Here is a 27,772-nt window from a genome sequence, read left to right as displayed (position 1 = left end):
TCTCATTATAAAAGCAAACTTGTGGAGCAGAAATATGGTATTCAGTTCATCGGGTTATGCCTCAGGTGTAAGGAAATGCGTTGAACCAAGCGGCAGTGTGGGTGGTGGGAATGGAAAATGAAACAGGTGAAATGGATAGTTCATGAAAGAGGTAATTTTCCTCATAAAGATGTATAATTCTCAACTGAAAGATGATTTAGTCTAAGCCAGGAAATACATTTAAGTGGAACAGGTAAAAAAGATACCAATTTTTTTAAATGGGAGGGGCACTGCAAATGTGAGAGGCTGGTAAAGTTGAAACTTTTACCACAATCCTCTCCCCAAATCTCTGACACTTACTGTATTGCTCCAGGAAGGGATATATTTCTTTCAATAAGCTTCACACAAGTATTTTTTATGGATACATACACTTTCTAACATAAATAAACCAAAGCCAAATGAAAATAGAAACTTATCAGAAACATAACAATTCCTTGTCTATATCTTAAATAGAATGATATAATTTCCAGCTTCTAGTTAATAGCTCTAAGAGGATGTTCATAAAGAGTTAATTCTGCTTAATATAGGAATGAAACCTATCTCCTAGGGAGGTAAGAGAAGGGTGGGGAGAGAAGGGGATTTATCCAGTATTATATAGAGAGCCCAAAGACAGTCTGAAATTTTATTTTACCATCTCTCTCCTCCTTCCTTCCCTTCCTTCTTTCCTTCTCTCTTTTAGTCTAAGTAAAATACCCAATGACCAGGAATTTTCTGTCAATCTCTTTAAGCTATAAAAATTTTAGGCACACAAACTGACAAAATATATAAAACCCAAACATCCAATTTAAATATTTTAGGCATTTTTATTTAATAAATAACTTCAGTAAATAGCATTGTAAAAAGTGAACTGTTAAAATTAAAAGGCACTTAAAATAAGAATGTGACTAGTATGAAACCAAACAGGAAATTCAAACAGTGAGAAGTAAATATACAGTGGTCTGTTACGTCACTAATTGAAATTAAGAACTGCTTAACTGATGGCTGTTGCATAAGCCATAGTACAATTTCACATGGTCATTAAAAAGGCAAATGTACAGCTAAAACATCAATGAAAAAGTACTGATAACAAAAAAGTCTTACCCAAAATTGCAAACAAATACATTAAAAGATTAGAAGAGGTGATAAAAAGCACCAGGCTTTAAACAAAATAAAATGAATAAAATAAATTCACCCAGAGGTCCCCAATTCAGCAAATACTATGTAAATTAAGGCCTTTATATAAATCAAGGACTTTTTTTTGCAGAAAATTCCCCAATACTTTTAAACAAGGCTTGAATTTAAAAAAAGAAGGCATAAAAGTTACCAAGATTAAGTAACTCTTGAAATGGCACACAGGTTTTAAAGCTATGTTTTCCCTTCCTAACTCTCTGACTTTTCCCATGGCCTTTGTAGATCAAACATTTCATTATTTTACACAAGCAACTCCCAACATACTCATCTTTCAGATACATCATGTCATCAGTCATGTCTAATAAGGAAAATAACAAAATAATAAATTTAAAACAATTCTAAACTAGCTAGAAGGACATTCACTTTGGATTCTGTATAACTGAAAAGTGACATATCTGCAAAGCAAGAAATCAGTTTTAATACTTAAGAGAAACTCTCATCATACTCATTATTTTAACTACTGCCCTTTCAATCACTCTAGAAATATCGCTTAATCCACTAAGAGCTGGATTTCAACAGTCCAGGAGGAAAAGGTCAAAAAGGCACAATGCAACCTTAGATGATAAGGATAACCATCCTGTCTCAAGTCTTCTGTCAGTCCCTGGCATTGATTATAACGTTATTTTCAAAATAATAAAAAAATTTTCAAATTATACATATTGTACATTTTCAGAACCTGCCCAAGAGAGAACCACAGCAACACTGCCCTGAAACTACCTTACTGTGGGTGTGGAATTACTACTTTGCACTCAGTGTTGTGGATACGCACTGGCAGCGCTCATTTTCCCTCATACTTCGGATTGACAACAGTTGTCACAGCACTCTTATAAATAGGATTTTCACCCTAAAAAAAAGAGAAAAGTTATCAGTCACTCTACTGAAGTCATGTAACATTATTTATAAGACAATATTAAAAGTAAAGATCGTTTTCATAAGTCATTTCCATTTTACCTGTCCAGGCATCACACTGAATTTTTTAAAAGGCATTAAAAAGTTTACACAAAATTTGAAAATGAAAGCTTTGCCCTACAAGCCTAAAGGTACCCCTGTCATCTGGCATTATTTCCTTTCTGACCCATTCCTCCACTCGAGGGCGTGCTGTTAACGGCTTCTCTCTTTTAAACTGGTTTTGAATGGCTGTCTTGAAACTAATTTTGAACTTAAGGAATTCTTCTGCCATCAACTGCCTGATTCTTAACCCTTTACTGTGCACAAAGGTGCTTGATAATGAAGACTCCTTGGCTTTCATCTCTGTGAGGGAGATATTCTTCTGAGGCTCTGCCACAAAAGTTGTGGTGAGTTCTGGGGTAAGACTGTCACAGTGTCACTGCGAGCACAGTACCTCCACCAAGGCACCACGTTGCCGCATTTGCTTAGACAAAAATCATTTCCATTCTTCATGAAATGATTGCTATTCTTCAATATCGTACTGATGAAATGTTTTATTTTATTGTTAATTCTGTATTTTACTAAAGAGTACTGAAATCAAGCCCAGTAAATGACTCCAAGCCATAAACACAAGAGATTTTTCAATATCCAAAACTTTACTGACACTGATGTTTTAAAACAGGAAGATAACATACATCCCCATGCTATCATTTTCTTAAAAAATCCTCTTATGCTAAGTGATACATTTAAATAACTGCTACAGCATTCTTTCTCCTGCTTGAAAGTCAAGTGAGAAATATGGCCAAATATTCCTATCTCAGAGGAAATAACAGCACAAATGAAACAAATATTAAAGAAAAACTTAAAACATTTAAATTTTAGGCAAAAATTAAGATTTTGAAATGCTGTTTAGTTTTATATCTTACTATAGAACCATCTGAGGTGATTTCAAAAAATATAGAAGGCATCTAAACAGTAATTTTTGCTTTTAAATTTTATTCACACTTGACTGCAGGTTATATTTGGATATAGTTTTCATTGCCACAATTTCTGCCTCCTAGGAGGGTACGGTTTGGTGGATGACAAACATGAAGATAAATTAAGGCGCTCTGAAACAGTACAAAAGAGAATTATGTACATAAAAAGGGAACAGTATAAGAAAAAAGGGATTGACTCTGAGAAGATCAGGGATATTGTCAAAATGAAACTGACTGTAGATAAAACACTGAGAGGTATACAGACACACATACACATGCAGTCAAGGTGTTGGGGAAAGAATGGCACAGTTAGGTAGAAATATACATAGTTCAGAAGTTTTTAAAGGGTGCATGTGTATGTTTTGAGGAGTGGGGAAGGGAAAGGAGACAAGAAAGAAGACAGTGCCAGATCACGAAAGGCCCTGTGTGCCATGCTAAAAAGACTGAATTTATCTTGCAGACAGGAAATCACTGAGGGAAAATGCAACATATAAGGGCTGGGTCTTGAGAGACACCAAATAAACCACTATGACTTCAGCTTAGCAGTGAGCCTGGATACCGACTGAATCGTGACAAAGTGCCTTAGCCCCACCCCACAAAACACAATTTGACCAGTCATTTCTGAAACATGGAGGAACTCAGGATCCCTCAAAGACAAACATCATATAATCTGGATGATAAAAAATCACATAGGATATCAAACTCTGAGCTCTCATCCCAACTGGAGCTAAAATATGATTATACAGACACTGTAGCAGACATTTCATAATGGAGGCCGGAGTCTGGATCCCGGCAACTACATTGCTAATGAGTGATCAGTACAAGTAAGTTACATTCTTTATTTCCACCTTCCTATTATATGAAGCTAGGACTGCCCATTCTTTCAAATATGCTAGGAAAATAAATTACCATTTAATTGTTTCTTTAAACTAATGCATTAGATAAATCTAATGTTTAATACTTATAAGGGAGGTAACAACAACAAAAAATGGAGAACAACAACAACAACAAAAAAACGAAAGAAAAAAACACCTAAGTTATAGATGAATCCAAAGTACGATTTACACGGCAGAACTTACCTTTGGAGAAAAGTTTGCCTTTTCATATACACAAACATTTATACTTATTATTTCAAAGTCCATCCAAACAAAATTTTAACATGCAAGGTTAGAGGTAAAATTAAATTACCTGCATTGGGCATCACCTTAAACGAAGGTAAGCTAAAATAATGCAGATTAGTTCCCATGTTCAGAGTGCAACCCCTCCCCATCCCAACAAAAAGCAAAGCCTATTGAAATCAAGAGAGCAGGGTTATGTTCAGCAGTGACGACCTCTGATCTCAGTAAATGTCATCCTGTGCTCCCTCTGGAAGGGCGGACATGGTGGTGACAGCATCATTTCTGTGGTGTGTTAGAAATGCAGTGCACAACCGTGGGGATTAGCAGCCCACATTTAATGTGCTTAACAGCTTTAACAATTACAAAGCTGATAATCTGATTTTTTTAATGTACCTACATGAGTAGTCTTATGTGCTGAAATAATCAGAGTGCCTATTATTTGAAATATGTTAATGATATAATTAACTGACTGGCAACCTTGGTCCCATATTGGAAGAGTGCTTTATAAGCCATGATTTGTTTTAATTTCTTAATGCTCATTCATTAATTTCTATTGTTTATTTCTACTTTAATTTTTCTTGAGAAAACATCTCAAAATAACCTGTAGCCATTAATTTGCATGGATTTCACTAATGAATAAATTTTTACAAAACTTTCGCATCCTGAATTCCTCAAAATGCTTATTTTGACTGAAGAAGTAATACTGTAGCCAAAAACTGACTTAACAATGAAAACATTAAGTTTCACTATTAATTACTAACTTCCTTCAAAGCACAATTTAACAGACAGCAAAGGTGAAAATTTCACCTTTCAATAGGAGATACAGAAACTTTTCTCATATAAGTAACCACATGAAAGTGTCAATATTGGATTGTTTTTGACAGGGAGGGAGGGAGGGAGGGAAAGGGATCCCAGCAAATCAGTTTCCTTCTAAAACTAACTTTCTGTAAAGCATTAAGCGAGAAAGAAAAGAATGCATCAAATCTCATACTAACAGGAAAACGTTACCAAACTACACATATATGAACCTGACAATAATTTTCTGCCATCAAATTTAACTTTGCCATTTCAAAAGTCTTAAAATCTGCTTAGAAATAAAAGAAAAATCTTGCAAGTAATGGCTTCTAATGTTATCGGTACTTCCTGTTATCTCTTAAAAATATTAAACATTCCTGTACTTTAAGATCTTGTTATTATTTTATAAGCACACTTCTCAGCAGAGTAAATAAGCAAATCTGCAGCGTTGGTTTCTAGGTAACAAAGTGATCTCCCAGTTACAATGTCTGCCCAACACAGTAGTGCTAGAGTAACACTAACACCATGAAGTTAACCAGAAATACCAAAAAGTGTCATTTTTTGTAAAGAGTGATCTCCCTCTTCCTAACCAGGTAACAGCATCTCCCGAAGACAGACAATGATTGCTACTAATATAAGGTAGTGGTTAAGAACCTGGATCCTGGAGCCCAGGGGCCTGGGTTTGAATCTCAGCTCTTCCACTAACTAGCCCGGTGAACTTAGCCAAGTTACTGAACCCTTCTGTGCCTCAGTTTTCCAATATGTGAAATAAGAATAAAAGTAGTTAGGAGGGCTTCCCTGGTGGCGCAGTGGTTGAGAGTCCGCCTGCCGATGCAGGGGACACGGGTTCGTGCCCCGGTCCAGGAAGATCCCACATGCCGCGGAGCGGCTGGGCCCGTGAGCCATGGCCGCTGAGCCTGCGCGTCCGGAGCCTGTGCTCCGCAACGGGAGAGGCCACAACAGTGAGAGGCCCGTGTACCGCAAAGAAAAAAAAAAAAAAGTAGTTAGGAAAGGAAAGAAGAGTTCTGGATCACCAGTCAGGAGAATTGGTTCTAATCACAATCTTTTTATCGGAGAGTTTTAGGGGCTTACATAATTATATTAAAACATGCTAGAAGCACTTCATGAAAACTCAGTTACAAGGAAGAAGCCTGTCCACTACTGCTAAAAGAGAAAATGAAAATGATAAATTTGTCATCCAGGTAAAGCATATACTCACCAAAGTAACTTACCCTAGCTTAGAGAATACGTTAACCAAGCTTTATTACCACTATGAAATTTTCAACTAAGTTTTTATTTAAAACTATAATAGGATTTTTCTCTTTAAAGTCTTTGTTACCTTTCAAAAAGAGTTCAGTGTTAGCTTTGAGTATTAGAATTATTCAGTAACTAAGAAGAAGAAATATATATAAATAAAAGGTTCTGATTTTTAAAGGAATTTTAAGTTACAGTCAAGAACTAAAGATTTTCAAAATATTTCTAGAATCAATAACGATGACACTGTAGTTATATATTATACAAATATTATACCAGGTTACATTTATTCTATTTTGAACTTTAGTTTTCATGTTCACTTTTCATTGTTTCACCCTAAAACTTACATATAATAATTTGTTATATTATTATAAGGATAATAATACTACCTAAAGCAAAGGACTCTAGTAAGGATTATAACTGACAGGCTGCTATCATACACTACAGTCATTAGCCAAGAACAACCACACCAAACAATATCACTACTGACTCCATGTTAAAGCTCTGGGAAGTGACCCAATGCCATTCTACTTACTAAGTGGAAGAGCTGGGACTCAACCCAGGTCTCTCTGATCACAAAGCACATTCTCTTTTCACTACAACACAGCTGCTGCTTCTATACCATAAAGCTTCATCCAAAGCCCCTCTAAACACTAACTGTATTAACACACAAAAAGAAAAGCCATAGTATAGCCATATAAATAAAGCCAGATTTAAAATAAAAAAAGGCAGCAATAGTGATAAAGGGCACACAGTGCAGTAGAAAGGATAAATTTCACATGCAAAGACAGAAAATGAAAGAAAATACGAACGGCAACTTAGAGACCAGCTTTACGTCCATAGTTTGGATTCTTGAAATTATTAACAGGACTCTTGTAAATCGGATTTTCTTGCTGAAGTAAAAGAAATAGTTTCTAATGACTTCATCAGAAAAAAGCTGACATGTATAGTGTTTAAACACTATAAAAGAGAATTTTTACTATTTTTACACTTCCAAAATTAATTTTTTTAAAAAACCCAAGCAAATTGTAGTAAAATGCAAATGACTAAAATTCATTTACAATTTAACAATACTGAAGATTGTCACTGCTTTCTTGTATCAAAAGATGAATACACGAAGGCCAACGCTCGGCCACCTCGGCCTCCCACCCCACGCTTCAAAGCACTAACTGCTGGCGTCAACGTTCATCACTTGCAGCTTCTAAATTTTTATAAAGCCAGGTTTATTTACTAAGTCGTAAAATCGCAGAGAACAAAAATACCCTTTTTAAGTACACAGTTCCATGAATTCTCAAATGTATAAACACACCCACAATGAAGATCATCCCACGATCCCTCGGGCCCCTTCCCCCAGCTCCAGCCCCTGCAAACCACTGGATCTCATTCCTGCCTCTAGGGTTTTACCTTTTCCAGACTGTCATATAAGTGGAGTCATACATATGTAGCCTTTTGAGTCTGGCTGCGTTCTACTTAGATTTCTTTGTTGGGGGAAAAGAAAAACAGAAAAAGCTTTCTACTGAATAGCTTGCTATTACTTAGGATTCTATTTGATTCTATTTTACATGAGAAAAAAAAGGCAGAAGAGCAGATTTAAGATTAAAATTATTAAGGAAATAAAAACAATGACCACAGTAATCAGAAGAAACATTCTTATAACTGTTTTGTTTTAATAGGATATACTTAAGATGTTTTCTATTTTTCACTAAATGCAAGTTTTCTGAGTAATAAATTTTGGGGGGAATAAAATATTTAAAGGACTTTAATTATCAGCTTTAGAGCTAATAAGTCTTAAAAGTGTTACATTTGCTTTATGAATCACCCTCCTTTTTACATGATTTCCAACTTACCGTGTCCCATTTGGCATTCATTTTTTCCTTTTCAAATTTGGCAAATTCCCTTCTGTCGTGAATGATCATTAAAAGCTTCCAAATCAGCAGCAATGCAAGGCCAATAAGAACAATTCCAGCAACCACACCTGCTACAATTGGGATAATGTCTGGACCAGTGGGGCACTCTGTAAAGTAAGAAGCAAAGGATGAGCACATGAGGGACTAGAATGTGAAGGTACAGCCAAAATTACAAAGAGCTGGGCAGTCTCATAAAAAAACACACAGGAATTAAAATTCCAAGGTAAGTGAATGTACACTATCCCAAAGAATCTATAAAAAAGATGCTAGAAGTAACAGATGGGTTTACAAGACCCCAGCGTACATGATCAATAAAGAAAAGTCATGTATTTCTACGTATTATATAGAAATTGACTTCTAAATTTAGAAAATGGTATTTTCTACAATGGCACCAAAAATCATGATATACCTATGTATAAATCTAAGAAAATATGTGCAAGATTCACATGCTAAAAATTATTAAACACTGATGGAAAAAAGACCTGAATAAATGGAGAGAGATTCCATGTTCATGGATTAGAAGACTCAACATTGTTAAAATGTCAATTCTCCCCCAATTTTTTTTTAATAATTAATTTATTTTTATTTTTGGCTGCATTGGGTCTTCGTTGCTGCGCATGGGCTTTCTCTAGTTGCGGCGGGCAGGGGCTACTCTTCGTTGCAGTGCACGAGCTTCTCACTGCACTGGCTTCTCTTGTCGTGGAGCATGGGCTCTAGGCACGCAGGCTCAGTAGTTGTGGCACGAGGGCTCTAGAGCGCAGGCTCAGTAGTTGTGGCGCACGGGCTTAGTCACTCTGCAGCATGTGGGGTCTTCCTGAACCAGGGCTCAAACCCATATCCCCTGCACTGGCAGGCAATCGGATTCTTAACCACTGTACCACCAGGGAAGTCCCTCCCCCAATTTGATCTATAAACTCAATGCTATCCCAATCAAAATCCTGGCAGGACGTGTAGATATCAAGCAAGTTTATTCTAAAATTTACAAAGAAGTAGGAGAACTATGAAAGTGTTTCAAAAGCACTTTCAGAAAAGAACAAAGTTGGACAACTTGTATTACCAGATTTCACGACTAGCTATGAAGCAACACTAACTGAGACAGTGTGGTATTGGCTAAAGGACAGATGCCTGGATTAACGGAAAACAATCAAGAGTCAGAAACAGGCCCACATATATAAGGTCATCTCATTTTCAACCAAGGTGGAGAAAGGTCAACCTTTTCAACAAATGGTGCAAGAACGACTGGAAATCTACATATAAAAAAACTGGACCCCACTCCATATACTAAGATCAGCTCACAGTGGGTTACGGACCTAAATGGAAAACCAGAACTATAAAACTTTTAGAAGAAAACACAGGAGAAAAATCCTTATGAACTTGAATTAGGCAAAGAGTTCTAAGACATAATAGTAAAGAGCAAGATCTATAAAAGAAAAACCTGGTAAATCGTATTTCATCAAAATTTAAGCTTCTGATCTTCAAAAAACACTCAAGAAAATGAAGACAAGGAGGCACAGACTGAGACAACATTTGAAAAATACATATGCAAAACAACAGAGACTTTAAAAAAACAGTTTGGCTGTTTCTTCTGAAGTTAAATATACGCCTCCAAAATCCATTCCTAATATTTATCTGGGAGAAATTAAAACTTACATTCCCATAAAAATCTGACCACAAATGTAGAAAATTCCAAAGGATATTAAAAGCACCCAGAAAAACCAAGATAAAAATGTTTCATCTTTTGAGAAGCTGAACAAATTCATGCTGTATATAACATCCTTTAACAAATTATCTTTCCCAGTGTCCAAGCCTAAAATCAACTCATATTTAAATATCATTAATAATGATGGTGCTCTTACCGAGAGCCTACTGCCAGGCGCCGTGCTGAGGGCTCTGTGTGGGCTACTGCATTTACTCCTCGGACTCTCCATTCACAAAACTCAAAACCTGCTTTCTCTTTCCCTTATTTATTAATTAAATACTAGTTTAAGCTTTGAGAGATTAAAAGTGTCCCAACTTGGACATATAATAGTCCAGCTGGAGTTGTTCCTAGATATTAGGGAAACTACCAATAGCCCTAAGCAGTAAAGAGACATAAAAGAAAACGCAAAGAATTTTGAAATGATCAGATTTCTACCTGGAGTCTCTACAACATGAACAGTGGCCTCATTGTTCCCGTTCACTGAATATGTGAAGTAGAACCAGCAATCGTCAACGTCCTTCTCCTTACAATGGGACAGGGGATCCACCTGGCCTGGCTGCGGCAACCTGTCCCGATTTTCAACCTTGGTAATGTTGAAATGCGAACATTCCTGAGCACACGTGTCTTTCTTTTCTCCCTTGTTGAAGGCTCGGCACTGAACACATTCCCTGTTAAAATGCAAATGATTACATTTATTATTTAAAATAATATTTGCTTAAAGATTATTTTGTGTGCTAGACTCAAAATTTAACCAAATTAAGCCAAGAGCAATAGAAGAAGATATAAATAAATGAAGAAACATATTTCTAGATGGGGAAACTAAACATAAAGATGCTAGTTTCCCAAGTGATATTATAGATTTATTACAGCTCAAACTAAAATCCTCCAAAAGAAATAAGAGTAGGAAAATGAAACTAGCCCTATCAGATATTTAATACACAATTTAAAGCCAAAATAACTTTTGAAATGTGTCGCTGGTACAACAGTAGTTCTTTCTTCAAGGGACAAAACTCAATTTTATTTAGTTTAGTCAAAATATAGTTAATTAAGCAATTGGTAATGCTAATTTAACAAAGGTTACCACATGGATTCACTTACATAGCAAACTCAGATTGAAATAACTGTACCATCACTCTCGTACGACACATTTCAGTATCATGTGACAAACACCAGCTACTGGGAAAGAATTTTTAAGATTTAAAAACTGGGCTTCAAGGTGACAGTTTATTTACAGCGTAACCTGATGTTAGCGCTGTTCTCTGTATGGTGTGCTGATACAGAGGCCAACAGCGAGTTATCACCCATTTCAAGCAATTCGGAAACACTCACTTATGCTCGGCACAGACTCCAAGGCACGTCTGGCACATCTCACAGGTCGGCCCTTGGAACTTGGGATCTGTACACTTACAGGCGCCACACTCACAGACGCCCCGGCCATTGCAGATCTGCCCATTCACAGCCGTGCAGGAGGTAGTGTCCAGAGAACAGTCACAGGCACTGCCAGTGTAGTTAGGGTTGCATTCACACACACGACACTTGCAGACACCATTTCCTGCAATAAAAAATATCATTTCTCATAACAACGGTAAAAATGTAAAATCAGAGCATTGACCGAAAAGTGAAAACAAGCAATAACATGTAAGAAAGGCTGTCTGTGGGATGGAGTGACCCTCAATGCTGCCCTTTTTCTATTTATTCACTAAGCAAACTCTCAGGATTTTTTATTGTATTAGATAGGACCACATTTTATAACCATTTTCAGACCCCTTCTCACCTCCACAAATTAAGCCATTGGATCTATCACAGTTGAAATTATCACACTCGCAGAATTTGCCAGAATAAATTTCGTTTGTATTATCCCTCTTCCGACACACACACTGTCCACAGACACATTCTCCATTGTTGCTACATATTTCTGAACTGTTCTCTTTCCTGCAGTAAGCGTCCATATCTTCACTGTTCACCTCATCTGTGCTACATTCACAATGTCTCCCAACACGTCCCTCGTTGCACCTAAACAGAGTCCAAAATTTCAATCACATAAAATAAAAATAAGTGAAAGTAACAAATCATGCTGTGAGAAAGACTGGGAGAGGAAGTAAGACTATGAACATTATCTTCAAACTACACTTTTATCACGTCACGCCACACGTCACAGACGTGCACAGAAGTGTACATATATGCACACACACAGAGCCATTCAAATCCATATGCAATCTCCACGGGGGCCTAGGGAAAAAAGCCCTCTTCAGGAAAGTAACCATTTTGATCAAGATGAAAATACAATCTAGCAATGAACAGGTGAACAAGACATTTAGAAACAAAGGATAAACTTATTTTTAAAAGTGCTGTGTTTTCCAATGATATGCTATTTATTACATTTGCTATTATAGGTGAAGCAATCGTCCAATTGTTAATCCAAAAAAATACAATAAACACACCCCAAAAGGTGCATGGAAGTTGAAGAAAAACATACTGAGCCTATCATTTGAAAATATAACTAACATACTGTTTAAAAATAAATTTATCCTATGGATCCAGACTTCTCAGCCACACTGCTTATTTTTAGAACACCTAGTGTTCAGACAATGAAGACACTAGTTCTGTATCTGGTAAATACACAAAAAGAAGGAAGGCAAAGCATTTTTAAGATGATCTTTCAGTTAAGTAATATTTTACTAAAAATGGATCTACACAATTCAGTCAGGATATGTATGACATGGAAAATTTAAAAATGTAACATTTTAATTGTTATTTAGAATAGAAAGCTAATAACTGATGGCAAAATACAGTCATCTATTTTTCTCATAATTAAAAACCTTTCAAAGCATAGTCATTTGGGGCTGACACCTGCATCAAAATATTCTTCCCTCCTCCTATTCTTTTAAGGAGAAAGATTATTCAGAGTACATTCAATTTTAATTTTTAATTAAAAAGTAATCACAGTATGAAAATAAAATTTAAAATAATCTGACTATAGTTTTGTTAGTAGTAGATTCTATGTTCTGAAAATACTGTTTTCTTTTCAATTTTACAAAGTATATTGGTTTTTTAAAAACTATTCCAGCGACTCAGAAGTACATGTAATACACGGTGAACATCCTTTATTGCTTCCTAATTCCATTTCCCAGATACAATCACTATTATTTTATATAAGCTTATTTAGCTCCAGAGAATTCAGACGGCTATAATGAGAGGAAAACCCAAATGCTACCTTAACCATTTGTTAAATATACATCTTGGATGGCTATAAAAGCTTTTATTTTACAGTAAAGGACAGTCTGCCTAAGAAAAAAAAAAAAAGGCAGGGAAGAGCTTTCCATAAATAGCACACACAAGATCATCAAATTGATCTTGTGGTGAGCAACAGTGGCCGGAACAATCATTTATTTGCTCCAATAGACAGAATCTCTCTGGACGCCCAAACAGAGCCTGCCCCTGCAGCCGTCCCAGCCGCAGTCCCCCCGCACCCCGTCACTCTCCACAGCCCCAGCTCACCTGCAGGCTCCACACTCAAAGGTCCCATTGCCATCATGGCACTTGGGACTGCCAGGGATGCCTTCACTCTGGCATTCACATTCACAGATGAACTGAAGAATAATCTCTACTTCTTCAGTGAAGCCCAGAGGCTTAATTTTAATGGTTTCAGAATTCTTATTTGGACATTTATTTGAAGTTACGCTGATTTCAAACTGAACCTTAAGGGAAAACAAGAAGATAAGTTAACAACTAAACAATTTAAATCTACTTAAAAAAACTGCAAAAAGCCACTCCAAATTATATTTCTTTAACTGTTTCTCAAATTATAAACTACATTGCCTGTAAACAGTTTTTTCTCTTCTTCAGAAAACGTTTATGGAACATACCTCATCCCCAATGGAAATATTAGAGCATTTTCTCCCATTTTCCCCTGTTCCATTCACCCCATTCTTGCAGTAAGACTTGTAATTTATTGTTACTCCTTCTGGTAATTTGCTGTTTTCCAAAATGACTTCTGAAGACAAGGACTAAAAGAAAGACTATTAAACAGAGGAAAGGCAAACGAATGCTACTATAAAATAAGTTGAATGCATAAATCCAATGGGTAAAATGAACTGTTAAGAAACAGTATCATTTAAATAAAATATCTGAAGCCAAATCTTGAGTGACCAGAAAACACAAAACCCAGAGAAATGGGCTCTAATTAATAAGGATCAATTCTTCAAAATAATGTACATGACTGGAAAAAGTATTTATGGTTTAATTACTGAGTTAAAATTTTAATGATGATACAGCACAGAGGGCCGGCATTAATTATGAGGAGCCTTAAGAACGCAGAACGCTCTCCTCCCCCGGTGGCAACACAGCTCTCCTCTGACCCTACCAACTCCCAGCTCACTAGGGCCTGAAGTAAACGATCCGCTACACTGGTCTGGGAACAAATCTGCTCAGGTGCAGTTGCAGCCCTGCGCCCTCACCCCCCAAGAAAAGAAAACCCGAAGTGGGAGGATTCAAGGCACCGCGTTTTTAGAACAGCAGATTGCTCAGGACCAACGGAGAAGGCTGCAGCAGCAAGCTCTCTCCTGGTCACACTCCTGCACGGATGGAGTTGGGAAAGCATTAAGATATGCTGTGAAGACGGAGAACAAAACAGCTATGGGAGAGACAGGGAACAACCAGAATCTAGAAAATCTTTGTAAAAACCTCTCTCTTCGAGTAGGGTCTTTCCAAAAAATTCTGGGAACCCCTAGCATGAGGTAGAAAATATCTAAAATTCAACCCATCAAAAGGCTGGGGTGGTATACACAGTACAGGATGGTTACTGTTGTATTACAAAGGCCTCCAGAACACTTACAACAGTTATTGACCAATGGTGAATGAGTATCACTAAAGTACTCTGAACTAAAGCTCAAGGTGGAGAAAATTCCTCTTTAATTTCAACTTCCTTCCAATCTGGGGGGAAAAAAATCTTACAAATCTTATTAAAATGGTAAGTCAAATATATGTAAATACATTCATATATACTTTATGGTACATGCATATATGACTGTGTGTACCTCCTGAAAACAGAGAACTATATACCCTGAATATATGTCAAGAGAAGAATTAGCCAAAAAAAAAAGCTTTTCTGGCACAATTCATCAAAATAGATGAATCTATAAAAAGAAGGGGTGGAAAAAGAAGACTGAGGTCATCCTATAAATCTAAGTTGTTTCACACTTGCTTTCCAACAAGGAGACTTATTACTTAACAACATTAAAACAGAATTTAGAAATTTTCCCCACATGCCTTTGTTACATTTTGCTCTGCAGATACTTATGTATTTGTAAGAGAATATGAGTTTTGCCTCCAGATGCAGAATTTAAGTTTTATGTTGTCTTCTGGGGCTTGCTAAATCGTGTATGAAAGGAGTTTTACTTTTTTTGAGAAAAGTATTCTCCACAGGGTATTGCCCAAAACAGGTCTTATTTAAAACGCACTCACATTGTATGCATCGATGATCAACTGAATCACATTGCTAGAATTTGCAGATAATGTTCCTACTGCTGACTTAGGGATCAAATTTTTCAGTTCCTGCAATTAAAAGAGAAAACATAAAATACAAGTACTACTCATTCAACTAATTAGCATCTACTGAGTACTTACTATTTATTTTTAAATAACAGTTCTCGATACATTTCCTAAATAAACTTAAGGAGTCAGACCTAAAAACAACTAGCTTTACAATGTAACTAAAATTAATATACATCACTTTTTTTTTTAGCTGGTGACATTTTCCCGCATTTCAATTCAGACATATCATTTTGACTCTAATGACTAAACAAAAAGAGTCTAGAAACGTGTTCCTCTTTTGATCTCACACGTATATATTTACCTTGTAAACGGGCTGAAATTCTTCAGTAACTGCAAAAATCGTCTGAATGTTATTTTCACTTAGTTTTTGGACAAGGTGAGCAATAGAAGGATAATCCTAAGAAATTAAGTAATAAAATTCAGTATGTAATTACATCCAGTCTACTCCAGGTTTTCAATACTTGCTGAAAATAATGATTTGCAGACATCAACTGGATTACTTACAAAAGACTGCTTGAAACAACACAAATTATTGCTGAAGTGGGTGCTGTCTAGTGGGTTTCTAATCCTCTTCTATCTTTATATGTAAATTTTAAATTTCCATAATAAAAAGACTTTAAAGAGCAAGATTATCTGTGTATATTAAATGTCAGAACAATGAAAGTAAAGAACTGCCAGTAATTAAAGGTTATATTATCTACGTATCACTTAAGAAAAAGACCAAGATTCAGCAAGGTTTAGATTTCTTCCAGACCTTGAATAATTTGCCAATCTTTATTTTCAGTAGAGGCAGGGTGCCTGCTTTCTTATATCATGTATAAATAAGACGAGGAGTGTTACGACTATACAAGTGATTTGATTAGGCATAATATCAAGCTTGCTACCCCCTGACGTACGCGCGTGAGAGGAGACAGCTCTGGGCTGAGGTGCAAAGTCGGGAGTCAGCAGCTCCCTTCACCCCCGGGCCCTCATCTACACGGAAGGAAGCAAGCACAAAGCCAGAGACTCAAAACAGCAACACGAGCTTTCCTGCACATTAGGTCAGGGCCCAACTCACCAAAATAACAAAACCCCAAACCCTGAAGAACCCACGAGCCAGTCACCCACAATACTCTTCGTATTAGACCCTAAACCCAACCTGAATCCATTCAATATGTAAGGAGCTAAACACTTACATAATAATGGCTCATGGTGTACACATCATTTTCCAGGTGACACTGTCCATCATTTGGTAAAACAATGCCACCAAGTTTCCCATCTCCAGCAAAGTGAAACCCAGCATCCGTGGAAAACACCAGCAGCCGTGTCACATTCCTCCAGCCAATCAATGACTCAAAAAGAAAAGGATTTCAATTTTAAAATACTACCCACAATTCAACATAAATCTTTTCATCTTTCTGTAGGCTACCTCTACATCTCAACCTAATTCCGTACCTTCTCTTTTCACGATGCCAATATCCTTGCGGATGAAGGCACAGAGACCACTGAATAAAACTCCCCCACCTCACTGTAAAACTCCACCCTGCCTGGCTGTCCACCTCTCTCAGCTCTTTTTTAAAAACTGTATCTTTTAAAGTCCATGTCTCTCTCCCCATTAGAAAGTACACTCGCTCTGTGCAGGGCAGGGACCACCATCAGGTTTTGTGCTTCATCTTATCTTCAGCGGTCAGCACAGTGCTTGGCACATAGTAGGTGCTTAATGAGTAAATGCAAATGTCTCAGCCCACACCCATCTTGGCCCAAATATCACTGTCTCATTCCCATACATCCTTGCTCCACCTTCCGTAGCGTATACTTTATCAGCCACCACATTAGGCCTTCCTTTTTTAATTACAGAAAAAAGTACCTTCTCCAAAGACTTGCCCTGCTTAATTCCACCCATTCTAACCCATCAGTACTGCTTATTTATTCATTTATTTTATTTTCCACCTTATTCAGCAAAGAATTTAAAGTAGCAGTAAAATCCTCTAATATGGTAATTTTATAATCACATCTGTCTAAATACTCAATTATATCTGTATATATCCTCGTAAGACTGTAAAATCCTTGACGGCAGGAATTAAGTTTATTAATGCCGGCAGTCCAAGTGGAATGTCTCTTTTTCATGGAGAGAAGTGGAACAGTTACTCTCAGTCAGCATGAGGAAAACCGAGAGTAGCGGCCACAGATGCTATGGCTTGTTCTAATCCCCAGGCTAAGGCACAGGTGGAGGCAGCCCAGAGAATGCTCTCTCCACAGTGAGCTGCTAACAGGATCACAAATGAATGGCTGGAGAGAAAACAAGCATCAGGCTGGGCACTACCTGGAATATCACTCTCTTCCCCTTTAAAAGCAGAGACTATCCTTAAATTGCAACTACCCCAGTGAGAGGTCAAGAGTAACGATAATCTAATAGTTAATATTTGCTGGGTGCTTAGTGGCACTGTATATGGATTACCGTATTTAAATTTCGTAACAACCCTATGAGGTTTATCTGTTATTATCCCTTCTTAAGGAGAAGGAAACAGCCCTCTAGAATGGCAAGGAAATTGCCTAGTGGATGAGCAGTGATGGGAACATCTGAAGCCATTTCCTAACAGTCTAAGGACTGTTCTCTTAAACACTATACCATATTATCATCTTGGGTATCAAGTTACACATTAAAAATTGGTTGGAAAATAACCATTAAGAAGCATCTGGAATCCAGGAAGGTCTTCTAGAGCATAGGGGTACTCTAGGGAAAAAGGAGCGGGGGGTGGGGGGGGGCGGGAATGAGACAGGTACTTAAACTTTATCTACCTCACAATGTTTTCTAGTTTCAGCTTCAGCTGAATCATTAAAAGGTCACCTCAAAATCATCACCTGGTAAATGGGTCATAAAATTCTAACCACTAGTCCAATGGAGATCAGCTTACTACTACTGAAAATCTTGCAATTAAAATTACAATGATATGACTTCTCAAAATACCTGTTCTCATACAGATTTTAAACTAAGACTTAAAAAGTTCTTTCTTTTTGAATGACTAAGACATGGGGAAGACAACTCTCAAAGATGATAAGCAGAAGAAAACTGACCAGAGGAAAATGGTGCCTGAGACACAGTCCATTTGAGCACTTTTAATGCTCCTGGAGCCGTCCCAGATAACCCCAACTCCATCTCAGGCACGAAGCCGGAAAGCTAGGGTTCCTGGGCCTCTTCTAAACACCTAGAGCACCAGCTGAAGCTAAACTGCCCCGCTGTTTCAAGTGGTGAGCATCCTGGCTTTTAGAACCCTGTGTAAATGAACTAACTGCCTGGTTTAGATAGGGGCATAACGATTAACTATGCTTTTATAAAGCATTCGTAGTTGGAGGGAACTTAAGGGATCAGTCAAGTATGCTACAGTAATTAAGGTAATTTCTTCTGACAGCAAAATCACACTCAAAATCCATACAAATAATATCCTTTTGTAGAAAATGAATGCACTCACTCCACAAACTGCAACTTGCATGATTGCATCAAAGCCACCTTCTGGAGAATCCAAATTTCCAGATATGCGCTGTTTACCAACAAGTTCATTAAATACCTCCCCTTTATCAGTAAGGCTGAGCACATTTTTATAGCTAAATGGGCTGGTGCAGTTCTGTTCACTTGTGCAAGGGTTCCTGAGTTTAGCTGGTGTTGTGCTAATGTAAGGCATCACGGTTTTCTCCACAAATGAGCCAAACCCTGTGAAGGAAAATGCACACACAGTGATGACAGATGGAGGGTAGATGGATGGACGGATGGATAAACTGCATGAAAAAAATCAAGTACATTACCACCTGTAAGTTAATCTTTTTCTTTAATAAGAAATAATAAGGGTTTTAATAATTAGGTTTGGAAACGAGATCACTGTATGAAAAATCCAGGTCTGATGTGAGATTAAGGCTGTATAGGCAGGTGTGGCCATACTAGCTAGTAATGAAAAAAACTGTAATCAACATGTTTATAAAATATATCAACAAACCAATGCATAAATTCCTGTGAAAACATGCAAGCATTTTATTACCTATGTGGTGTAAGGTGTGTCAAATAACATGACGCCTACAGTAACAGAGGAACAAGGAGGCGGAAAAATTATTAGATGTGTGACAGGAGTATCAGTTCTCTCAAAAAGACAAGACTAAAACCTGGCCTATTTATCTCACATGCATGTGGTGAAGAACAAAACTGCCAGTATTTATACAAATGAAAACTATTAATTTTCTCAAAATTCCTACCAATTCGGAAGTCTGAAGTAATCCTCCTCATTTCATTCATCAAATCAGTGCCAAGACTTTTCACATTCTCCAAGTCGTCTTTCATAGAGTAGGAGAGGTCCATAAGGTAGTAGAGATCGATGGGATAGTCTTCAGCTCGCTTGAATTTTAATGTAAATGTCTGTGGCTCCCCTAATTAAACAGAGAATAGAAAAGAAAATTAGCTTGCCAACAATCAAAAAGGGAATGAGAAAAACCAAGTAAATTCGATCCATAAGGTATACACTATAAACTGTATTGTCGACACAGTTTTTACAAAAACCTGGGCATTCCACAGGTAACTGAATAAATGGAGGTGTACTCATTTCAATCACAAATACTTAAAATGCCAGGCCCCGGGGATGGTGAAAAAGACAGCATTCCCCATCCACAGCAGGCAAGACAGGCAAAGAGTGGGTTGGTAACTATGACAGAAGAAAACAGACAGCCAGAACAACGTAAACTAGACTGGGTGGGTGAGGCAGATACACTCCAGGGTACACCTGACTTTTCAGAGACTAACGTTATGAAGTGAAGACTCTTCTTTGTTTGATGGGATGCACTATATGCAGGGAACAACATGACCTGATTTTCAGGCAGAAAACCTGAAGAATCGTTTTAAAGATGATTATAGAGACAAAGAAACTTGTTAAGAAACTATGGCAAAAATCTAACGAAAAGAATACAAGGATCTGAAACAATGAGGAAGGAGAAGAGATGTACCAGAGGTGTGAGATACAATCCACGCAGAAAATACATGAGAAGGAAGAGGTCTGGGTGAAAAGTCATTAAATTTTTAACTTGCAGATTTTCTCTATATAGACTTCTAGTTGACAGTTGGATAACTGGGTTTGGAGCTTAAATGCCTGTGTTACAGCCCACAAGTGGCTTTAAAGCCATGAGAGGAAAACCAACAATTAAGTGGACTACAAAGAGGAAGGAAGAAAAAAGACACAGAGAGGAGACTGGAAAGCACTGTTAAGAGATAAGAAGAAAAGTAGGAATGTTATCGCAGAAGCCACAAGGAGAGCATTTCAAGAAGCTCGAAGGCATTGCTTGGACAGGAAGGTTAATAAAAAAGGCCTGACGAGGGTCCACCAGGCCTGATGGTTCCAGGTGCCCGCAGAGCTTTGCCAGAGCAGCTCTAGAAGTGGAAGGCTGCCGGCACCAGGCTGAAGACAGAGCAGAAGGGGAAGGGGCGGCAGGGAGGCAGGCACGGGACAGTCCTCTGACAGGAAGGGGCGGGAAACTAGAAGAGGAGAAAGGGGACTTGTTTCTTCTTTCTTTTTCCCAGATGCAGGACTGCTCCAGATTCTTATGAAAACCTTAATATTTTATCAATATTGAACAAAAACAAAGGAAAAAATAGATTAAAATGTTGTCTTTATATTATGTAATTCCAGAAGATGGACATTTTTATCTTTAAAAACACATTAAATCTAATACTTTCTGAATCTTTAACAGAATTTACATTAGACACAGGTATCATTTACTTCAGGTACATGTGTCTTACAAATTGTTATACCTCCAAAAATATCTAAAAGTTAATGTATTCAACATTTCTATTTGAGTGTCAGTCCACATGTGAAAATGAACCCTCAACAGAAACTTACATAAAGTTGTCAAAAAGCTCAAGCAGACACAAAGGCATTCATAGAAGCAGATTTCTGTACCTGATCGTAACTGCAAAACCAACTGCTGTGGTTGGATCTGAGTAATATCTTCTGGCTGCAGCTTCTCTGCTGTTCCTTTGCTACGGTTGGTGACATTTTTATTTTTCTTTATATCTTTGGAGCCTCTGGGATTTTCAATGTCATCTGGATGACAGCCCTTCTTTTTTAAGGCTTCTAAGTCATCACATCGAGCAGAAGTAGGCATTCCTTCTTGTAAAAATGTCTAAGTGACATGTAAAATATAGGTATAAATAAAAAGTACAGTGGTCAAACCTTCTACATAATCGTAACTGCAAATAACTAATTAAGTTGCAAAAATCAGGTAACACATCTAATGTATTTCATTTCTGGTTTTTAAACAAAATGCTCCCTTCATCCAAACCATAATAAACAAAACATAAACAAAAATTTTTCCTCGAAAGTAATACCGTTATTGCTAATATATTACTAGTACCGTACTACTTTAGTAATACTTAGAGGACTGACCTAAGTGTACATTTTAACCGTTTCATGTTCAAATTCAGAGTATCTACTCAAAGAAATTTCTTTTGTGAAATTACTTATTTAGCATGGTTAAGAGCCACTAATAATATATATAACCAAATGTCAGACTAATATTTTTTCCAAATTTCCCTTAGAAAAATTCTTAGAGTCTCTCATATTACGTAGCAGCATCCTTCATGATATTTTGAACAACTCAATGTATAGGGAAAACACGTCACCCTAAAACCTTTCTTAAGAAGGAGAACAAGAAATTTACCACAGATTTAGTAAGTACTCTTGGAGGTTTAAAAATATTTTAGGTATTGGCTATTATTGTAAACAAGCCTTTTAGAACTTATTTTTTTTTAAAAATGTAGTAAGTGATTATACGACAGGGTCAAAAATGTATATAGGGTGAATTTTTTTTAAATAAAAAAAGTTGTAATGGTATGTGAACGGTACTTGTGGCACGGGGTAAAATTTCCACTAGTGACGTGATTTTAAACTGTGCTCTTTTTATCAGATGACTAAGTGAAAGCAAAAACACTGCTGTCTTAAGATGCATGTAAAGGTTCTAAATATGTTTTTCATAAATGTGAGGAAGGGGAACAATGACGGTGTATTCATGTATATGTGTGTGTATCATTTTAAAATGTGTACTCCTAATAGACATTTAACTTTTTCACATATACCCCTAAAAATTTGTACTTAGTTGGCCAAAAATCTTTTTTAAAATCTTGACATTGGGAAAATGAGGAAATGCCTTTCATTTGGGGTCACTTTATGTTTTGTATGGTTGTTTATTATCTACCAATTTCATGGTGCTGAATAAAGTGAGGATATTCATATACAAAGATTACAAAATGGTTTTGATCAGTTATTGTTTAAAGGAAACATAGTACTAAATGAGAGCCTTTCTGTACTTAGAAAAACTGGAAGGGAGAACCATGGGCCCAACGGTTCAAAGCTGCACAACTTCTATGTGTGGTCAAACCTAAAACGCTGCCAGGGCACAGGGGCCCAGTGCAGGATCCGCTTCCAAACATCAGCCGATCCAGGAAACTAAGATCACAACACTCAAGTAAAATGCCACTGAGAATATCCCCAAATACCTTTACTAGTTTAAGAATTATGCCACAAAGATGGCTAAATCACTGAAAGAACAGTTTGGCTAGGATAACCCTAAACCCCAGATACACTGTAACCCTCATAAAATGGATGCCGCTGTTGAGAGCAGCACGCACCACTATTATAATCTTCTAAGTGAGACTGCCTGAAGTTCACTGGATTCTCGTAAGAACAGAGATAAAGGAGGCAGATCATGCTCATTTTCCAGGTAAGAAAACCAAGCGTTTCAGTGAAGTAAGCCCAGGCCGAGACAAACTCAAGGCACTCCCTATTTCCTTCACTGTCTCCAATTTAATTCCAGAATATCGTTTTCAGGAGGACAGAAGGTGCCAGGAGAAAATTTTTAAAATAACGAAACGAAATCTTCTCATTTTGTCTTTCATAGGTCAAATCATACGAAATACCTGACATTTGACCAGTAACACCCACAAAACAGGCACCTGACTGCGGGGTCAACTGCCTGAGTAAAAACAAACAATAAGCCTTGGACCTTCTGATATTATTCACTCTGTAAATAGATTATATACCCTCAAAATGACTTCCCGTTACCTCCAGTACCCACTTAGCATCCCCCTGTTCATGCATTCATTCGTTCAGTGTTCAGCAAGCTCTGTGGAAGGTGCCATGTCGAGCAATGTACAGAGACGACAAGAGAGAATAAAGTTTAAAGCCTGGCCTCCACGGGCTCTGATGAGGATGCACATCAAGTGTGTATTAGTTCAATTAAAACCCCATTAGGCAGGCTAATGTATACCTCTCCCATCATAAAAAAAGGGAAAAATCTAAAACAGTCCAATGAAATGGCAAGAGGTTTTTGGGAAGCTGTCCAATAGAAACAATGCATGCTATAAAGGTGAGCTACGTATGTATTTTTAAGTTGTCTAGTAGCCACGCTGAGAGGAAGGAAAAAAAGAAACGGGAAATTAATAATATATACAAAATGTCAGTGATTTCAAAAATCATTAACGTTGAAATGCTAAGTCTTCAATCTCTGGTATGTATTTAAGGCTGACGGCAATTCTCAGTTTGGACCACCCATATCTCAGGTGCTCGACATCACCACATATGCCTAGCAGGCCCTGTGCTGGGCAGCACAGCTCCAGAGCATCACACAGGATTACACAGAGCTGACGCTTATTCAGTCAACAATGAGGAAGTGAAAAGTCACATCGAGCACTTCCCAAGGATACAGTTTTGGGCAACACTAAATGACTAGAGACTAGATGGGAAGACTTGAACAATCTTACTTACTGAATTGGTGCACCACCCACAATTTGGCCCTGCTTGTATACACTCTCCACATGATTTGGCATTTGCTTTTAAACATCTATTTTCATCTGTCAGGAGAAACAAAGAATAGACCACTTTACTCGAAGTTTCAAGAGAGAGAGAACAGTGAAAAATCTGGATCACAATGACAAATAATACAACATATACAAACGTTAAATATAAACACTATGAACCTCGTTACTAAGCCGATTCAGACCCACCCCCCAGAGAGAGGTGATTTTGGATCATCCTGCCACAGAGAACCACAAAAAGACACAGTTCTCTCTCTTCTATAGCAAAGACTAGGTACCCTTAATCTATACATTTGTCCTTTTCTTCCAAAGGCATGATTTCATGCTCTCTCATGTTGGATGGCCATTAATTCTCAGAAGTGTTCTTACAACTGGGTGAAAGTATTCTTTCTCTTCATTTAACTCATCCCACCGCACCCATACCCCACCCCCTCAAGCAGACACTTTCATTTTCGTTTGTTAAATACTTGAAAAGTCCATATTCATCCAATCCACAACCCCTTGACTTTTCAGGTCTGTGTTCAAAGTACGCCATATAGTTCTTTAAATCCGTGTAAGGATCAGCATGTCTGCCGTGTGGTAAGTACTAATATGGACTGTCTCCAATGTTTGTTTTTGTAACACACACTCATTATAAAAAATTGGGAAAATGCGTAAAAGTATAAAGAACAAACTAAATGTCACTCAAAACCTGCTCACTAAGAGATAACTACTGTTAACATTTTTTGTATATTTCTTCCCAGTCTTTTTTCTAAGCAGATAAATAAAACAATAGCAAGGAAGCAGGCATACAGACATTATTTAAATGAAATCAAGGATATACATTTTATATACTACTTTTTATACTTAATCCAAATGTTTCATTCCAAATTCTTCAAAAACATGGCTTTAATGATTACATATTCCATTATATTAATGTATCCTATTCAATGATGGATAAATTTAGATTGTTTTTAGTTGCATTCGTTCACACATGCCACACGAACCCTCCACGTATATACACATACATGCATATATATATGCACCCACTCTGATGACCATTCTTATAATGTAAAACTCTGATTATTTCCTTATCACAAATTAAAAAAAAAATACTGAGGCAAAGAGTATTAACTTTTAAAGATTCTCAATACACACCAACTTCTCTCCAGCAGTAACGTTCAAACGCACACTCCCGCAAGCAGTGGACACACACCATTTCACCATACCCTCAACAAGAAACACTTTTTTAATGCAAAGATTTTTTTAATTCGTTTAACAGGTATAAATAAGAACATCAATTTAATTGTCAGTTACTGAAGGTTTCATTTTTTTTCATATTTTTACTGGCCATTTCTTTTATAAATTTTCTGTTACATCGTTTGCAAATTTTCTATTATCACGTTCATCTGTTTTTATTAGAGCTCTATATCTGTAAGTGAAATTAAATCCTTATTTAGTTTCTCATTTTGTCGATGGTGTTTTGACACAGATACTTTGGTTTTTTTTATGTTATTGCTGGTTTTGTGTAATTTAAATTTATCAACAACGTCCCTTACGGTTTCTTTCTTCATTTTTCCGTGTGTTAAGTCCTTCCACCCTAATATGAAACAACTGTTCTATGCAGTGTAGTTTTTTGAGATTTGGAGAACAGAATTGGACATCCGTTATTCCAGATGTGGATGCACCATGGTTTATAAGAGGATTAAATATATTTTCAGTTTTATTTTTCATTCCTCTCCTACATGATGCCAACATTTTGCAAGACTTTTGATCAAAGTGCAAGAACATCTTCTGGAAAGCCAACTGTTCCTGCTTTCATTCTTTCAGGCAGTAGTGGAGAGTTCATAATCCACTGTTCTACACATTTACTTCATTTCCTTCTAAAGATGTAACACGCCTCTGCTTTCTCTATGCTCACTTACACACTCTATGGTATTCCCCAAAGAGCTCTGTGCAGCGCATCCTATTCCCGTTGTCACTCTGGGTGACTGGGCGAGAGCCTGAGAAAGGGCCTTGCAGGCACTGGAAGGGCCCCGCCCTCAACTCTGAGGCAGGTGAGGCCACGGCAAGGCTTTTCAGAAGGAGCAAGACGACGGGATGTAGGTTTTTCCAGGAATCTAAAGTGGTCAAAAAGTGACATAAGACACTGAAGTGAAAAGACAACTATGAAACTTTTTTTACCTGCTTGGCCAAACACATAGCAAACTGAACTGATCAATCCAATCCATAAAATCAGTTGCAAATTCATCTGAAATATAAAATGTACCACGTTATATTAAGGAAAAACAACATATAAAGCCTAATCACTGCCACGCACCTGATTGTCCGCTAATTTATAAGTGTCAATGCATCTTCCTGCCCAGCCCTTCTCCATGCTCAACATCCACCTCTCCCCACACTCCAGATTCCCAGAATCCACTCTTACTTTTCTCCACATCAATTATACATTAATATTTAATGAACAGTGCTCAAAACAAAAAGTGTCAAGTATTCCTACACCTAAAAGCTATTAAGTCTTTGTCCCATGGAATCTCTATTACCTCCTGTGACTCCGAGGGGGCCAAACAGGCATATCCATATGCCTCAGTTACCTCAACACTGAGTGTTAGTTTGAGTGAAGCTGTCAAAATCCTGATCATGTCATCCCCTTGCTTACAACTTTTCGATAGTTTTTATGTCTCCTAAGGCTAAGACCAACATCCTGCACAAGGCCCCAGCTCAATTTTTGAGTTTGATGTCCTGTAACTATTTCTTAAGAAAATCAACTTCTGCGCATGGAATTAGTAAAGTATTCAGTTCAATTTCCTACAATTTCTAGATCTACAAACTACACAAAAGTGGGGGAGAGGGACATAAGAAGACCTGAAAGAGGCTTAAGTGTCCTTTGGAATCTCTGAAGAAAAATTAAGTAAGAGTCTGTATATCAAGCAGGATACCTCAAACTCCAAGCATCAGGTATGTAACTGCTTTCTGTGATCAAAGTTTTCACAACATCAATCCATACCTTACCAGAGTTGGTCAAAGACGGCTATAGCCACAGGTCGCTGACCCTATCCCTTAACTACTTTTACTGCTCTTGGACTAGCAGCCAGTCTGATAATTATGCATGAACACCTGCCCCTTCCACAGGAATGCAAAAAAACCAAAGGCAAATATAACACCCACCCCCCCCACCAAGCAAAGTTTAGCTTTACTACTTAGCAAAGAAATATAAATTAAAGCAACGTAAGGTAAACCAGCAAGCAGGAAAAAAAAAAAGAAAGTTTTTTAACCCAACAAAACAACAAAGACTTACCGCAGATGGCTAAGAGAGACCGGAGATGGCTGTAAACTGGTATAACTTGGGGGAAAATAATTTAACAATCTATATCAAAAAGCATTAAAACTGTTTCTACCCTCTGACTTAGTAAACGAGCTACTAGGAATTCATCCTAATATTTAAAATATAAAAAGTGATACACATGCACATACACTTTCAGTATAGACTCTCGCGTGTTTGTAACAGACAAGAGTGCCAAAGTCCTCTAGAATGATGGGGAAAGGGCTAACCGTGTCAACTTGATGGA

The 27,772-nt window shown here is 37.3% G+C and overlaps 1 protein-coding gene across 2 annotated transcripts in view; it reads right to left on the bottom strand.

Annotated features, from left to right (window-relative positions):
* Positions 1-821: 821 nt before the first annotated feature.
* The window catches only part of ITGB1 (integrin subunit beta 1), a 43,097-nt gene continuing 16,146 nt past the window's right edge, over positions 822-27,772 (bottom strand). Inside the window, exons 2-17 of one of the 2 annotated variants that reach the window (XM_065871053.1) lie at positions 26,388-26,454; positions 24,175-24,260; positions 21,313-21,535; positions 19,622-19,792; positions 18,850-19,088; positions 16,576-16,731; positions 15,702-15,797; positions 15,311-15,400; positions 13,714-13,854; positions 13,346-13,545; positions 11,622-11,860; positions 11,177-11,399; positions 10,283-10,515; positions 8,089-8,255; positions 7,054-7,134; positions 822-2,053 (exon numbers count right to left, since the gene is read on the bottom strand). In XM_065871053.1, coding sequence (XP_065727125.1) covers positions 7,060-7,134; positions 8,089-8,255; positions 10,283-10,515; positions 11,177-11,399; positions 11,622-11,860; positions 13,346-13,545; positions 13,714-13,854; positions 15,311-15,400; positions 15,702-15,797; positions 16,576-16,731; positions 18,850-19,088; positions 19,622-19,792; positions 21,313-21,535; positions 24,175-24,260; positions 26,388-26,454 — 2,406 coding nt within the window. In that variant the 3' untranslated portion in view covers positions 822-2,053; positions 7,054-7,059. The remainder of the gene's footprint in view (positions 2,054-7,053; positions 7,135-8,088; positions 8,256-10,282; positions 10,516-11,176; positions 11,400-11,621; positions 11,861-13,345; positions 13,546-13,713; positions 13,855-15,310; positions 15,401-15,701; positions 15,798-16,575; positions 16,732-18,849; positions 19,089-19,621; positions 19,793-21,312; positions 21,536-24,174; positions 24,261-26,387; positions 26,455-27,772) is intronic. The other variant, XM_065871054.1, reaches the window with a different exon arrangement.

The sequence above is a fragment of the Phocoena phocoena genome, chromosome 2 (assembly GCF_963924675.1).
Source record: "Phocoena phocoena chromosome 2, mPhoPho1.1, whole genome shotgun sequence".
Taxonomy (NCBI): Eukaryota; Metazoa; Chordata; class Mammalia; order Artiodactyla; family Phocoenidae; genus Phocoena; species Phocoena phocoena.
Note: the sequence above shows the minus strand (reverse complement) of the source record. Positions and strands in the feature narration are given on the sequence as shown.